Below are 14,465 nucleotides of genomic sequence, written 5' to 3' on the forward strand. Positions count from 1 at the left end.
ACTTATATTCACTACACATTGTCACATATATGCACACCCATACATGAATACACAATATATTTAGTAAATATACACCCTCATACAATATATTTAGTCCCCCTCCCTAACATGTACAATAATACTGATACATTGTAACAAGTAGGTACTTAGCATAAATATTATTATTGTACAGTAAAAGTTATCCTCATAATGTAATTGTACACATTATATATAAATGTATATATTTGTACCGACATATTGAAACCATTGTATAAATTCTATAATGTGTTAATAATGTGGTTTTATAGTACATAAATTTAGAGTTAACTCTAATGGACCGGTGAAGTTTACATATTATATTACATGCTAAGTTTATCAATTAACTATTTGAATTTTTTAAGTACAATATTGTAAGGGAAAAAAAACATAAATGAAAGTAATTAAATAATTAAAATCAAAGTAAAAAAGTTATGTTAAAAGTTTCTAGTTAGTATTTACATAAATGGAAATAATATTAACATTAATAAAAAAACTTACTTAAAGTAATTAAAAAGTAAGAGTTAAAATAAAAAAGAATAAAAAAACATGATCAAGTGCACAAACCATTTTTTTTAAAGGTAAAATATATTTACGTACCTACATATTTCAAGGGATTCAAAAAACCGATGAAAAGCAACTTAAAAAAAAAAGACAGTAAGTTTAAGTTAATTTAAAAAACATCTTCAGAATTAATGTTAGGAAGATAGAAAATATCAGTCAAGTGCATCTAGAGGGGACATGGTATGCAAGTAGATTAATTAGTTCTGGGGAATCAAATTTATTATTTACAGTTTTGTAAAGCAGGATCTGATTGAAGATATCTTTTCTGTGTGTCAATGAATCAAGGTTATGAAATTTTAAAGAAGTTAGGTATATAATTTGGAAAATACAAATGAAATTTGTATGTATATTTATATATATACACATACAAATGAAATTTGTATGTATATTTATATATATACATGATCCCGTAACTTCGAATCGATATTCGAATATTCAAATCGATACTTTAGGAATGAAATAGTTCCGCAGTCCCCATCCCCTTCTCACACACACAAATACAATTCTACTGACTATGCGATGTCGCATGGATACGCGCTGCACATGTGAAATGGGCCAATAGACCATCAGCATTAAATGTCCAGGGTCCGTATTCTAATGAGAAGTAAAAATTTATCTTCAATTTTATCTACAAAATTAAATGTAGTTTTATGTATAGGAAACATAATATTTTAACATTTTTTTTTCAAAACATGTTCAATTGCAGGTCATCCACGTACTTAAAATTTTCATACAAATATACACATTTTCGTACATAAATATCGATGGTAGTTTATACCGTCTCGATATCTACCGCTGAAGATATCGTTTGTAATCGCGGCCCAGGACTAAATCTATGGGCAGGGGGGAAAATCACAATAGTCAATTTTTTTTTATTTGCTCATCTTGTAGTCTGCAACTATGTTCACACGTGTTCCGAAACACGTAGATCGACTTTATCACGCAAAATATATTTATTAGTTATCAGCTTCAAAAAAAGCTTTCTCGAAGAAGAAGTTTTTCTAACTTTATGGCTTAAACGACGCAATATTGAAGAATTGTCACCTAACGATGTATTCCTGATTATTAGCTTTATTTCAAATAATTTTATTAAAATAATTAAAATTTAAAAAATACACAGAAAAAAAATCATTCTGTTTTAGATAGTAAAAATAAAATGTAAATTAAATATAAAATATATGTGTAAATATATGCATATATATATACTAAATAAATGTACAACGAACTCCCTAACTAAATACGAGTTTCCACTTTATTAGGGAGGTAAAAACGTTATTTTTAATTAAGTATGTACCAACCAATTTGAAATTTTATACTTATTTTGTCAATATTTTTTTCAATAAATAAAAAAAATAAATTCAAGTTTGATTCCCGCAATATTTAGGACACAAAAAACTGACTTTTGAAAAGTACGGCATTTTGGCTTATATGATTGTTTCCCTACCCATAGAAATAACCGTGTACAGTGTACAGTGTACAGTGTGCAGGTTTGGTCAAGGCTTTTAGGAAACATCAGCAATATCATCATATTTAGTTCAGAGGTCCGAATCACCTCCGTTTGATGACAGTTGCCACCAGAGTTTTCTGCGTTGCATCGGTTATTATGTGTCAGTATTACAAAATCAAACAATCACACCGCACACATAATTCTTCTGAGGAACCTTTTCACAAAACTCAGGTTTTGCTGTTTTGGGCCTCGGTCACTAGAGCGGGCCGATATTTTTTTTTCCGAATTTTTAAAAGAAAGGGATTTAAAGGGTTACCTTTTGGATTACTCAGATGCAAAAAAAATCAAAAAAATATTTGCTACTACTTTTGGCCCTCAACCAGAGCTTGAAAATTTCAAAAAAATCGATTTCAACATTAGCATTGTAAATATTTTGAGCCGTTCTTTCGCCATTCACTCTACATGTCCAAACCAACGCAGAGCTCCTTTCTTTATTTTATCGATAATGCTTACTCAGCCTTTACATAATGTACGGATCTCAACATTTGTTCATCTATCGTACATAGTTTTACCACACATTCGCCTGAGAGATCGCACTTTGAAAGCATTAAGCCTATTTAGCTTATACGACCATTCATCCCTGTTTTTCCAAGTCCATACTTCGCTCCTATACATCAGGGTCGGGACCAGGACTTCATTGTGAACTGCTAATTTTGCCTCTTGCGGCAAACATTAATTTGCCATGGTTGATTTAAGTGCACCGTTCACTCTGTTTCCGGCACTCACCCTCCTTTCAATATCTTTCTCAGTCATTCCATCCCTAGTAAATATACTTCCCAGATCCAGAAATTCCTCTACTTGTTTTAAAATTCAAATTGTATGAAGTTAAAATTCGCTTTTTCTTTGCTTTTGAATAAACGGACCATTATGCTACGATACCCTTTACCCCCCTTCGTACATTTGTACCTATATAATAGAGGTGCGCCGTGCGGTTTAATTTGACCCATTTCTTTTGACCAGGTACTATTCAGATAATAATGAGAAACATTTCAAATTCAATTCAAATTGACCTCAATTTCTATTTACTTGACAAAGTACTCAAAAATAATGACGTCCAACTAAATGAATAATTTAGTTTATTCCTTTTCCGCTGTAAAGCGTTTATTTATTTTATTGCAGAAATCAGACTAAGTTTATAAAAAAATTGAAAAATTACAGATTTATTGATTTTAAAATGGTTACAAAAGGAGATCAGAATACGGGAAAAGGAGAAATAAAAGAGATTCGGTGATCCAGGTTACAAAAAAATACATTCTGGAAGATATCTTTATTTCACGAATCGAACCCGTTACCTTATGCACTATAGCGAGATGCACTAACTCCTGCACCACGAGGCAATTTTTTTAAAATTATAATGTCTTACTATCCCAGATTAGGATGTTTAAACATCAGCAGAATAGTGAAGTGACAGGTTATTCGCCCGGAAAAGCCTTGGTTATTAAATCCTCTTTTCAAAGAAGTTCATAAGTACATTTCCATTTTCAATACGGGGTTTATCTCTTTTACTTCACAAATGTCGACAGATAGAAGAGTTAAAAATGTAAATGTTTTAAGGCAAAATAGTAAATCTTACTCATTGTGAAAAGTACGCACTTAAACCGGTCAATGAAATGTCATAAGCCTTGTAAATGCCTACACTTTCATATTACTCGTACATTATAAAAAATGTCTCCCGTCTCTATTGTAAAAATGTAAAATAGAACTCTTAGAGTTCTGAATTCAACCAAATGTTCAAAAATAGGCATAATGGTGAAGTGGCAGGCTCAATGACCCGAAAAAATCCAAATCATATTCTCTTCTCAAGGAAGTTTAACAAGCACATTTCCGTTTAGATATCTGTCCAAATTTAAATTCGTACTGTTTTTCTGCATTTTTACAATTACATAAAATATACGAGCTGTCGGCAAAATACTATTTGTGAAGAATGTCAATTTCAGACTTCTTGGGTAACGTTTTAAGAAAACCTCTTATAAAATAATATACAAACAATTTCTAACCCAGTAAAAAACGGTGCGTCATTACTGACATTATATAACATGATCCCTGTTTGTTATATAAAATTCATTTAGAATATTATTCTCAAATGGAAAGGCGATGAAACCATATATTCTGAAACCAAAAAAACAAAGTTTTTAACATTAATTGCTTATTTAATGAGTTGTTAAGTTTTATTTGTTTAGCAAAAAAAATTAAAACAATATCTTTTGTACCTCCCGAAATTCAGTATTAGTAAAATGACACATTTCATAACCGCGAAACACCCTAATTGCGTAACACTAAATGTAAACATCGTAAATTATATAAAATGTAAAATCTCAAACGCCCCTTTTATTTCCAGTACAAGTTTCTACAGTTTTTGTACAATTAAATGAAACATCAATATATTCATATGACTATTTTTTTTTTTTATGTCTACTTTGCAGCTACTGTCGGGTAAAATAAACGAAAATAGAAACTAAGCGGAGTTTAGTCCACCTCTTTGTACACCTCCTACTGTCTTTAATACATAAGGTATCGGGTTCGATTCTGATAACACTAAAAAGTTTTTTTTTCTAAATACACTTTACGTGGAAATATTTCGTAATCCAGTGATACGCTTCAAGAGCTCGTCTAAGAGCGACTGCATCCTAAGACTGGTCGTAATTCCATCGCTTCAATTAGGAAGTTTAGTGTTTTTTTTTTGTATTTTATTATTTGTTAATAGACTATCGAACTAAGCCGAAAAAAATAATTTATGTATTGTATTGACAGCGCTATGATTTTTTCAAAGTTTTGTTATTTTAAATAAAAGTCAGCCGATGACATCACAAGTTCTAGTCGATGAGTTTTCCTGATTAATTAGTAAGCTTCCCACAAACCGGAAATCCATCACAACACTCTATTATTGTTTGATTCGGAAGAACTTATGACTTCGTTCAAAGTAGGTAATTTTTGTGACTTTTTTCATACATTTTCGAGAAACTTCGCTGTACAATAAAATGCTCTAGTTTTTTCCGCGTGTAAGAAAACATTTCATGTATTTAATTACTAGTAGCAATGAACTACCTCGTTGGTAAAAAATCTAATATTTCAATCGATCTTGCGACCTCACACATGGTTGGCCAACAAACTGACCAGTAGACCACAAGGCGAGATAATCTCCATTCAAATTTATATTGCAGGATTTTTACCTGAGAGTAGTTGCTGAGTCATAAACACTCGTCCTGGATTCTGGTTATATTTAACACACAAACCTGTGGGTATTCTTCATTCCTAGAATAACAAAATAGTAAAAACACATTATAATCATTCCAGTATCCGTACACAGTAAAGGCACTTCTCTCTAGATTGGTACCTGATCAAATCGCAATTTATCAGCGATTATTCGCAATACAATTCATGCGTAAAACATACATATGTTTATTTAACTCTCACTCGTATTCAACAAATTCATGATGAATCCAAACTTCCGAAATTCCACAAATCAAATGCATAAATGAAAAGGGTATCTCGTTCGTCCTTTCCAACGAGAAATTTATTTGTTGGTCGCTGTTCAAAGTTACCAACATTATGTTTGTCCTAGTGACCTAAATTACAAACTACCACACCTCAACCCTTAAAATATAGGAAGGTAATGTTTCCCCTCTACTTAATGTGTAGCGATACATAAATCTATTTAACTTTGCGTAGGTCAACATGGCAAGGCGCGCGCATCGACCGATTCTTGATTTTTAGAACGCATTATTTTACTCGTGTCTTGACGCAAGAAATCGATATCTCCGCTTTCATTACAAATATTCGACGTTTGCTTTGTCAAACTTTTGCTTTGAAACAACACGTTAACTTCTTTTTACGGTTTCTCTATAGACAAGTTTATTTAATTTATTTTCTTCGATATAAAAAAATACATCTTTATTGAGTTATGTTCATTTTAGTCCATCAGGTAAAAACCTGTGTACTACCCAAAGTGGAATAATTTAAAATTCTATTTGTCAATTACCTACGTCAAATTATAATAGAAAAAAAAAATAACAACTCATACTGTAATGGGTGAGATGCTTTTCTCACACACAGAGGGTTCCGGGTTCGATTCCTGGTGAGATCACAATAATTATTCTATGTTAAATTTTCTTTAGCCTGGGTGTAATTCAGCACTGTAATTAAGCATATTAGCCCGCTGTGTTTAAAATAAAATAAAAATCCTTTAGCAAGAACGAATAGAAAGAGAAACAGTGTTTTGTAATAAATTATTATCATCTTGTATAGTAGACAGAACTAAAATTAAATTGAATAATAAATATTACAAATTATACTAAGCTTTTAATGATATGATTATTATTTATAAAAACATATTTGATTAAAAATAATCAGAAAAATAAATGGGTTACGCTACATAAACAAATGAAAATGAATATTGTATTAAGAAAATTGACATTAAAATGATTTATTAGTCGATGATAATTCATTTTTGAAGCACTCAAGAGTTTGATAATCATCGCTAAGCTTAACTTGAAATTTTCCTTTCTCAACAAACAAACCATCACGCTGTTTTCCAAAGTGGAAGACAGAGCGGATAGAATGCTTAGTTGAAAGCCCTCGCTATTAGTTACTGACTTATTTAATAAATTACGTAAGAATAAATTATTTTTCATAAATGTATCTAAAACATTTTTGTCATATTTTCTTTATAAATGTATTTCTTTTTCTAGGGTCTCTTTTGGGAGTTCGAAGGGTTCCATGGTAGAAACTCTCATCTACGAAAGTCCCTTACAAGAGGAACCAGAGATAGTCAGCCCACCTCCTCCCTTGGATATACCCTTCCCCTTTCCAGAGGATATACTGGAACAAGAAGAGTGAGTACCTTTTTATTCTTATGTCATAATTCTTCTCTTCCTTGTTTTTTTTTACATTTGCTCCTAAGTAAAGCATGTGGACATCACCAGATGCCTCCCGGACCTTATCGCCAGTCGACACTCTCGCCTCCTCCCGCGTCGATCTCGTGTCCCTTAGTTCCACTGAATAAAGCCGAAAGGTCGCCATCGACGGCTTTCCAAGACGGGGGAAGTCCGCAGGTGTGAATATGTCCGCAATGAAATATTTCATTCCTGGACTGGCACCTAAGGCGCAGGATTGATCACCTTACCTTTCATGAAACAAAAAAAAGTGCCAATGCACCCAATGCACAATATAGAGAAGTAAAAATGATGGACATTATTTATATCCTGCAAATGACCACGTTTTGTATATTTATTTCGGCTACGAGTATTATAATAAACGTGGAAAATAAACTTATTAAATGCATTTAACAAACAGGTATTTTTAGATACTTGAATGTTGTTATTTTCTAAATACATGTGGGTGGGCTCTACGAATAGATAAAAAAAAACTAGAAGTGCCGATAATGCACATTATTAAGAAAACCAGTGTCGTCAGTTTACAAAAGATATTTTGGATTTAGAACCTAAATAACCAATTACAATATAGACTTCTATCTCGTTTCTACTCACGCTCATCATATATCTCTGTACTATTTTAATAGTGCTGTCCCGAAACAATCGATATTTTACATTTTAAAATAACGACTACTGACCATTTAATTTGCCGGTAAAATATCTATATTGAATATAGTTTCCGAACGCTTTGTGGGTTGGAGAAAAAGTCATTTCGTATTTTTCGCTTTATTTCAATGCTTTATAAAAAATGTTACAATCATCCGATTTAAGTCAAATATACGCCGTTCTGTTTGATAACTTGTTGCCAATAAACAAAGGGCAGAATTGAACGTTTGGCCGTAAGGGAGCAGCTCGAGTAGTATAATAGAGTATTTCCTGCCAATCCCACAAAACACACAGCAACACCTTCCTAGCCGTCAGCCCTGGCTTGGCCACGGTCTAGGCCGCTTCGTTGACTTTTAACCACGATCTCTGTCACTTGACATTATCCTAAGTGACCCACTTTTCATCACCAGTCACCATCCGCTTCAGAAATGGCTCGATTTTTTTGCAATTCAGCAGCGATTCGCAGATGGAAATTCGGTCTATGAGGTTTTTTTGGGTCAACTCGTGTGGCACCCAAACATCGAGCTTTTTTTTAATCCAGCCTTCTGCAAATGGTTCAAAGCGGTTTTATGATCGATATTCAGCTCCTGGGCGATGCTACAACTGCTAACATGACGGTGTATCTCGATATTTTCCATGATTTTATCATGACAGGCCTGCCAGAGCGTGGTGCATCATTCATCTCCACTACACCAGATCGAAATTACTCGAACCACTGTTGTACGGCACGAACCGAAAGAGTATTGGCCCCGTATATATCGCTTTTTTTGGTCGCTTCCGACGCGTTTTTCTCTTTGAGAAATATTTGGGTAAATCAACGAAAAAATTATAAACAATATTAGAGAAAAAAACATACAGAAACTGCAACAGAAAAGAAATATAGGTACTGAAATACATTGGATGCAAATTAAGACAAAGGTTTACCTAAATATATTATTATTAACTTAATAGTGAATGAATTTTTAAAAATTCCTTTGAGTTTAATATATGTGCATACGATTTAAAAACAAAATATGAAAAAATAAATTATATTTAAGTATAATTCAATGCGTAAATTAATAATAAAAGTTCGAAATACCGAGCAAAATCTGACAACGTCGATGGCTAACACATTTCCTAATTTCCTAGTCCTACTCAACACAGGTGCTGTGGCGCAGTTGTTTAGACAGCTAATTGTGAGGCTGGTATCGCGGGTTTGATTCCCACCAATTGCAAGAATGAAAGCCAGGAAAGATTTTTCTGTGTTAGTCTGGGTGTTGTGGCGTATTTTTTATATCTTCCATCGGTTATTATTCATTTTTTTAAAACAGGTAACCCTAGTGAGGTTTCTTAAATTAATTTTGTATAAAAAATATTTCTTATAGTATGATAAAAAAAATATTGAAAAATAGCGGTCAAATCTCAATAATGCCATCTAGTGGTCGTTCGTAAAAACTCAAAAGGCAGCTCTCATATGGGCAAAAAACTACTGACCGGTTAAATGAAAATATTGTATACCTGCCACTTTGATAATGCCGACATTGCAGTTTTTGTCAACTGGTGAAGATGAAAATTGGTGCATTTTTTTATTACTCCTATATTGAGCTCAACAGAATGGCTATTCGTGAAAAATAATGCTTTCAATTATTCCAATGCTTTTAATATTTTTTAATGCTGTGGTCTCTATTTTTCTTTATTTTGAAATGAAAACCTGACTTTCTTTTAGTTTATCTTTATCTAAAAGGACGTGTTTTATTTTAACTGCGATATTGTACAATACTGATCGCATCTCCAATAGGCTTAAAGAGCCCTCCCTCATCCTTCAATTATATAAATTTTTCACACTAAAATATTTCATAGTCCCTGAACTGGTACCTGCAGCGTAAGACTGATAATCTTATTTTCACGTAACAAAAATGAACAAGATACGCTGCAATTGGTGTACCAATGCAGTGCATTATGCACAATTAGATGCGGAAAGAGAATGATGATGATGACAACTAAGTTTTGTTTGTGAAAAATAGAATACTTTTTTTTCTGAACATGTTTTTACTGGTTACCGACAAAGATTTTTTAAATTTTCATACAGATTAATATACTCATTTTCGTACATAAATATCGAGACGGCGTAAAGTGAAATCGATGTTTAGTACCTATAATTTTTTTTAAATATTAGTATGAAAATTTAAAGTATCTTCTTCTGTACCCTGTAATAATTACAGTGTAATTAAACAAGTTAAGAAAAAATATTGTACTCATACATAATAGATTTTTCATACAAAAAACTTAATTTGACTTTGTACATAAAATTTAGGATACATGTTAACTTATCATTGTAATACGGGCCCTGGTGTACCTTAGACTTTATTATAGGTTCTAGGTCATTAACATATTAGTACATAGATATGCGCCGAACCCTTAAAAATGATGACACTAAACTCATGCCCAAACTCTCAGTCATTTCCAAGGCGTATTTAGTCGTTCTTAGACCGCCAGCCAGGCGTGACGTTTAGAATCGAAACAAAAATGCCTACTTGTACACGTGTAAAAGCTTTCGGACAAACATTGTGATAAATATTTGTTCATGAGTGATTAACAAAGCTTAAAACAATTAATATTCGAATATAAATAATAAAATAAAGTAAACGTCAAACTACGCCTAGCGGCACAATTGCGAAGCTCTTCTTAGCTACAATGATGCACTGATAGAACTTCGTTTTTTAAATAAATTTAACGTAAGTTAATATTATCTTTTCGTTCCTAAAAATCCAGCGAAAAGAAATAAATTGGTTGAAATTATAAGGAATTTAAGGCAAGAACCTGATAGGGATCCACCAAAAACGGCTGTTGATTGTAAACGTTGAAATACAAACTTTTTTATGGACCAAAAATGAGTATCCATCAATTTTTGGTAGCATATTATGTTGAATGCAGCCCTGGATAAATAAATAAACTTATAACTTAGGGTGCGTTTTCGTGTCACTACTTTTTAAAATATTTTACTATATAGGACATGTCTATGTATTATATGTCAATGTACTAGGTAAATAACTCGGAAAACTTAGTAGAGTTAGTGGATATGTGGGTCGTCTTTGTGTAATTAAATCCTTAGTTGTTGCAAATTACACTGTCTGCACTTAACATGTTTTATAAAAAGTATTCCTTGTCTTTTTACCGATAAAAGCTACGCGAGTGTGGATCGTACACTAATTAGAAGAACTTCTCCACTTACCGACGCCAATAAAATACCTACTTATTGTAGTATGTATGTAATAAAATGTAGGCTAGAAATATATATGAAACCAGCGGACCCGACAAACGTTGTCCTGCCTGAACGTTGGCTTACCTGCTTTTAGTTGGTTCAGCAATCGCAAAAAAAAAAAACGAATTTTCGATAAACTATATATGTACTCGTGATATTTGACATTGAGATCGCTGCACCACCTACTGGGTCCAATTGTGAATCTAAACCGCCCAGGGACCTACCCAAACACACGAAAAATTGCATCAAAATCGGTCCAGCAGTTTAGGAGTTCACTGACATAAACGCGAACAGAAAAATTATATATGCAAGTATAACCAGATTAATCAAAAATAAGAATACACGACATAAATTTTTGCCTTTTTTGAGCTATTTACATATTTTATCTCTTCATGTGATTGGCTAAAAGTCTTCGTCGTGCTTTAATAGAAAATCGTGCAAAAATCACTGCTCTAGTGCCACAATCCAGGGAGAAAATACAGAAATATGTGTTAATGAAGAAAAGTCAGACCACGTTTTACCCTGAGCCCTCCAAAATTATGACACTCAACTCATGCCCAACATGAATTTAGTCATTCTTTTACCGCCAGCCGGGTTTTGACGCGAACTTGACATTTAATTCGAAACCAAAAGAAATTCGAAACAGAAAGAAAAATGAAAAATTGTGTCGTGAAAGCGTGCAAAGACTGTCCGGATAAAAGTAAAAAGACTTCATTGATAAGTAGGTACCTAGGTACTTGTTTGTGATTAAATTCCAAAACTATAAATTTTTAATATTCAAATATTGAATTTAGTCATCAAGTAGGTACCTAAGTACTTGTTTATGGTTGAATTCCAAAACATAATTTATTTTATTTCATATAGAGAATTCTTTTCGCAAATGTAAAACTTTGCTCTCCTTACCAACAGGGGTGCACTTTTTTCAAAAATGGAATTTTCAAAAATGTATAAAATGTCAGTTAATATTATTTTAGCATTACCAAAAATCCAGTAAAATGATATAAATGGGAAGAAATTATAAGGAATTTATATTTATATTTTTTTCCATAAATATCCAACAAAGCGGATATTGTTTGTAAACATTCAAAAACAAACTTTTTTTAAACACAAAAAACAACATCTTCCATTTTGTTGTATATGCATTCTCGCCGAACGTACCCCTGGTAGGTCGATGAAAAAAAGATCTATGCTCCTAACTTTTTTTTACAGATTAGATTAAATATTTTAATATCTACGAAATATCTACATTTCACTGAAAAGCGCACGCAAATCGGTTAAGGAGTTTAGTTAAATCACGTGTATTGAAGAATACATATGTACAAAAAAGATATGTTTTTAATATCATTTTTATAAACCTTTATTTTTCTTTTAATAATGAAATCAAAACATAAATCAATCTTTTTCGTCATAGTCGTAACCACGTCTCTTTCCTGAAAAGGCAACCCTTAAATTGTGATAATGTTAGGAATGCAAATGAGTAGGTAGAACTATAATACTTATATCAGAGGGAAGGAAGAACAACTTTTTAATCATATTTATAATAACACAAAACAAAAACAGTAGGACAATAACTGTTTTCAAATTGATGGCACCAAAACATACGTATCTAAAATAAAACAAAAGCAATATTACAACAATAACAACACAGAAAGAACTAATATAAAATGTATTATTTTACCAAAAAATCCGGGGATAGGTGAACCTATATGTTTCCCGTTCAACGGTTTTTCATTTGAATATTCAAACAATTTAAATATCAAATATGATTGAAATATTGTTTACCCCTATTCACACATTCAATAAACAAATTAAATTTGAGACACCTGTTTATATACCAACTATTTCCAGTTACTTCCCTGCCTATTTCTAGTTACTTAGAGTTATTAAAACCCTTATTGTAATAACACGTCGCTGGCTAATAGAGTCGCCCATACGGAGAAAACACTTATATGATGATGAACCACGAAGTTAGGTACAATTTATATCAGCACAACGGCCCGTATGCACTAAGGTCGAGAATTGCAAGCGCAAACCGAAACCGTCTGTTACAAGTTTATTGTTAAACTAAAAACTAAACCATACATTAGAAACGCTTTTTTTCTATGCGTTAGAGCTGAAGTGCTTCTCTAGTGAATTATTACTTGGAGTTAAAACCGCACATTATTAAGCTGTCATTATACCATAAATACTATAGGTAGGTATACTCTTTTTTTGCTGATTATGGTTTGACCTCGACCAAATAGTGACATTTTCATCATTTTTGCACGATACGTAATGATGTTTTAATAGTTATTGTCACAGTGATAAATTACAGTAAATTTAAGTATGCACATACGAGTACATGCTGGCATTGTTTACAGAATCTGACTCACGCTGGCCTACAAAAGTGTTCAAGATACATTAAAAACTGAAATATTTATGGCGGTCTTTAGTTTGTTAAAATACAAAACGTGGATGAAGCCCTCTCAAAATAGTGAACTACAGTATTAGCATAACACATCATACCAGGTTAAACATATACAACCTTTTAAAACCAAGGACTGAAATTATACAATAAACTACCAGACAAAACTAAACAAAAGACTCAGACAACCTTTACAAAAGATGTTAACAATATTATTACTAACAGTTGAATGTGAATTTTAAAAGTAAAAATATTTTGTTGAATGTATGTAATCCGTAAGGGTTTATCAATGAAATTTAAATAAAAAAATAAAAAGAAGAATTGCATTTGTATATAACTTTATCTTTATCATCAAATGTGTCTATGCAAAAAAAAAATAGTTTAGGGGGGTTCTTTATTTCTGTAGCGATGTTTGGCATAAAATTACCCGAGTCAACGTAGGAATTTCTTTCACCACTAAAAATAACAAAATATCTCGTATAATTATTACCTATGCAATCAAATGAACTTGTCACACGAAAAATATAATTTTTTCTAAAATGTGTAGAAACGCTATTCGGACATACTTGCGAAAATCATTTTTTCTCAAAATGACTGACTTGCATGTGTACTTGTAGCACTAAAATAATTGTTATTATTTCAATATTCAAATCAAATACTACGTTCAGTCTATTAATACAACCTTAGAGTAAAAATACTAAAATGATAGAACTAAATACTTACCTACATATTTAAAAAAAAAATACAAGTATTTAAAAAAATATATATTATTACTACCTATTACTTTTATTATTACTACTTATTATTACTGAATTATTTATAATTTCCATGCCACATAATTTACGATTTATTAAAATATAGCAATTAATTCTATGAAATAATCGTAAAATTCCAATAGCAGTATTAAGCACAAAATTTGCATGGTAAAATGTGATTAAAAAATACTTATTTTTGTGAGAGTAGTTTTTATTACGTATCACAGGTCCTAAAAAAAGACAGTGGATTTTTAGTGCACTAAAAACACAATAAAATGTTTTTTAACACCTTCATAATAAACATGCAATTAATTATTTTATCCGATTTTATTTGTATGCAAAATTAAAATACCGGAATGGGTACTAAAATACATTGTTGTAACAGAAAATATTATTTTCTATAAATAACGTGGGTCGATATTCGGCGCCATGAAATTATTCT

The 14,465-nt window shown here is 31.8% G+C and overlaps 1 protein-coding gene across 1 annotated transcript in view; it reads left to right on the plus strand.

Annotated features, from left to right (window-relative positions):
- Nucleotides 1-8,649, plus strand: part of LOC148284384 (uncharacterized) — a 156,719-nt gene extending 148,070 nt beyond the window's left edge. Inside the window, exon 3 of the mRNA XM_088240901.1 lies at nt 6,775-8,649. Within this exon, the coding sequence (XP_088097027.1) occupies nt 6,775-6,922 (148 nt within the window). The 3' untranslated portion in view covers nt 6,923-8,649. The remainder of the gene's footprint in view (nt 1-6,774) is intronic.
- Nucleotides 8,650-14,465: the final 5,816 nt, after the last annotated feature.

Source organism: Micrasema longulum, unplaced genomic scaffold (assembly GCF_059751315.1).
Source record: "Micrasema longulum isolate JH-2025_06_02 unplaced genomic scaffold, ASM5975131v1 h1tg000127l, whole genome shotgun sequence".
Classification (NCBI taxonomy): Eukaryota; Metazoa; Arthropoda; class Insecta; order Trichoptera; family Brachycentridae; genus Micrasema; species Micrasema longulum.